We start from the raw sequence: 1,819 nt of genomic DNA on the forward strand, positions 1-1,819 counted from the left end.
ACCCTAATTCGCCCCCTCTCTTCTCTATCGTATTATCTTTCTTTGATTATTCACCATGGCCGGATCATCATCAAATAATGATGGATCGTTGTCTTTAAACACAATTTTACACATGCTTACAATAAAGCTCACATCTTCTAACTATCTGTTATAGAGTCACCAAGTACTCCCACTTCTTTCCTATCAAAAACTTACACCATATATTGATGGTACTCTACCAGCTCCACCAGAATCGGTTACTGTTGGTTAACTCCAAATCCTGCGTTTCTCACCTGGCAGGAAGGAGATCAACGCACATGAATCATTATTCAGTCCTCTCTTTCTGAAGAGTCTATGTCTGTCATCCTTAGATTAAAGACTGCAAGTGATGTATGGAGTGCTCTTAAAGACAATTACAGTCATGATTCACTTGACCGTATGCATACACTGCGTGATTCACTTCGTCAATTGCAGAAAGGTACTTCATCTATTTCTGAATATGGACATAAGTTTAAATCACTTTGTGATCAACTTGCAGCTATTGGTCATTCTATTGAAGAAACTGATAAGTTCCACTGGTTTCTTTGTGGTCTTGGTTCGACATTTGAGACTTTTTCGACAACACAACGAGCGATTAAACTACGTGCCTCTTTTCGTGATTTGGTTTCTCAAGCTGAGAGCCATGAACTTTTTTTACGTTATGTGCAACCTATGCCTACACCACCTGCGGCTTTCCCTCTTCGCTCCACTAATGATCAAAACCGGGGATACTCTTCGAACTATAGAGGTCGAGGTCGTGGGTGACATTATGCTTCTGCAAATGGCAGAGGTCGTGGTCGAAGGGCATCACACTGCCAATTATGTGGCAATAATGGCCATTACACCTCAACATGCCCTAATCTTCAATCCTATGCTACTCAAGGACCGCCACTTGATGCCAATCTCGCTCAAGCTTTTCACTCAAATTGTAATATTAACTCACCTGACTGGTATGTTGACTATGGGGCTACGAGTCATATGACTTCTTCACCATCTTCTTTAGCTTCAGTTACCCCCTACACAGGTAATGAGCAGGTTGCTTTTGGTAATGGAAACACATTACAAATTTCTCATCTTGGTTCATTGTCTTTATCAAAAAATCTCCATTTACTTGATGTCTTAGTTGTCCCATTTATTACAAAGAATTCGCTTTCTATTAGTAAGCTCACTAATGATAACCCTGTTGACATTTGTTTTCTGATAAAACTTTTCTTATTCAGAATAGACACACCAAGGCAATCTTAGCAACGGGTCGATGTAGTGGTGATTTGTATGTGCTAGAGCGAGGACAAAAAGCATTCATCTCTCATTTAAATTCATGTCGACTACATGGATCTTATGAGCTGTGGCATGATCGATTAGGACATATTAATTTTGATGTTATTTCCTTATTAAATAAATCAGGTCGGTTATCGGTAACTTCTATTATACCAAAACCGAGTCTGTGTTCTTCTTGTCAGCTTTCTAAAAGCAAACGTTTACATTTTAATATTAATGAAAAATGATCTTTGCATGTTCTTGACTTGATTCATTGTGATTTATGAGGACCCTCACCTGTTACCTCAACTAATGGTTATCGATATTATGTTATATTTGTTGATGACTTTTCAAGATTTACTTGGTTCTATCCTTTGCGAACCAAGACTGACTTCTATGGTGTGTTTCATGATTTTTTGAAGTTAGTCCAAACTCAATTTACTTGTAAGGTTAAAATCTTTCAAAGTGATGGTGGTACGGAGTTTGTGAATGCTCAAGTTCGTACTCTTCTAACGGACAATGGAACTCATCATCGGATTTCTTA

The 1,819-nt window shown here is 38.4% G+C and overlaps 1 protein-coding gene across 1 annotated transcript; it reads left to right on the forward strand.

The window, feature by feature from the left end:
• The first annotated feature begins 333 nt into the window (after positions 1–333).
• On the forward strand, positions 334–783 carry LOC139900237 (uncharacterized). The gene has a single exon (XM_071883028.1). It carries the CDS (start codon positions 334–336, stop codon positions 781–783), a length of 450 nt encoding a protein of 149 aa, XP_071739129.1.
• The last annotated feature ends 1,036 nt before the right edge of the window (positions 784–1,819 follow it).

This window comes from Rutidosis leptorrhynchoides, chromosome 1 (genome assembly GCF_046630445.1).
Source record: "Rutidosis leptorrhynchoides isolate AG116_Rl617_1_P2 chromosome 1, CSIRO_AGI_Rlap_v1, whole genome shotgun sequence".
Classification (NCBI taxonomy): Eukaryota; Viridiplantae; Streptophyta; class Magnoliopsida; order Asterales; family Asteraceae; genus Rutidosis; species Rutidosis leptorrhynchoides.

Bases quoted from the DNA above. Each gene is read 5' to 3' on its own strand.
- LOC139900237 (XM_071883028.1), top strand. From the start codon at position 334: ATGTCTGTCATCCTTAGATTAAAGACTGCAAGTGATGTATGGAGTGCT.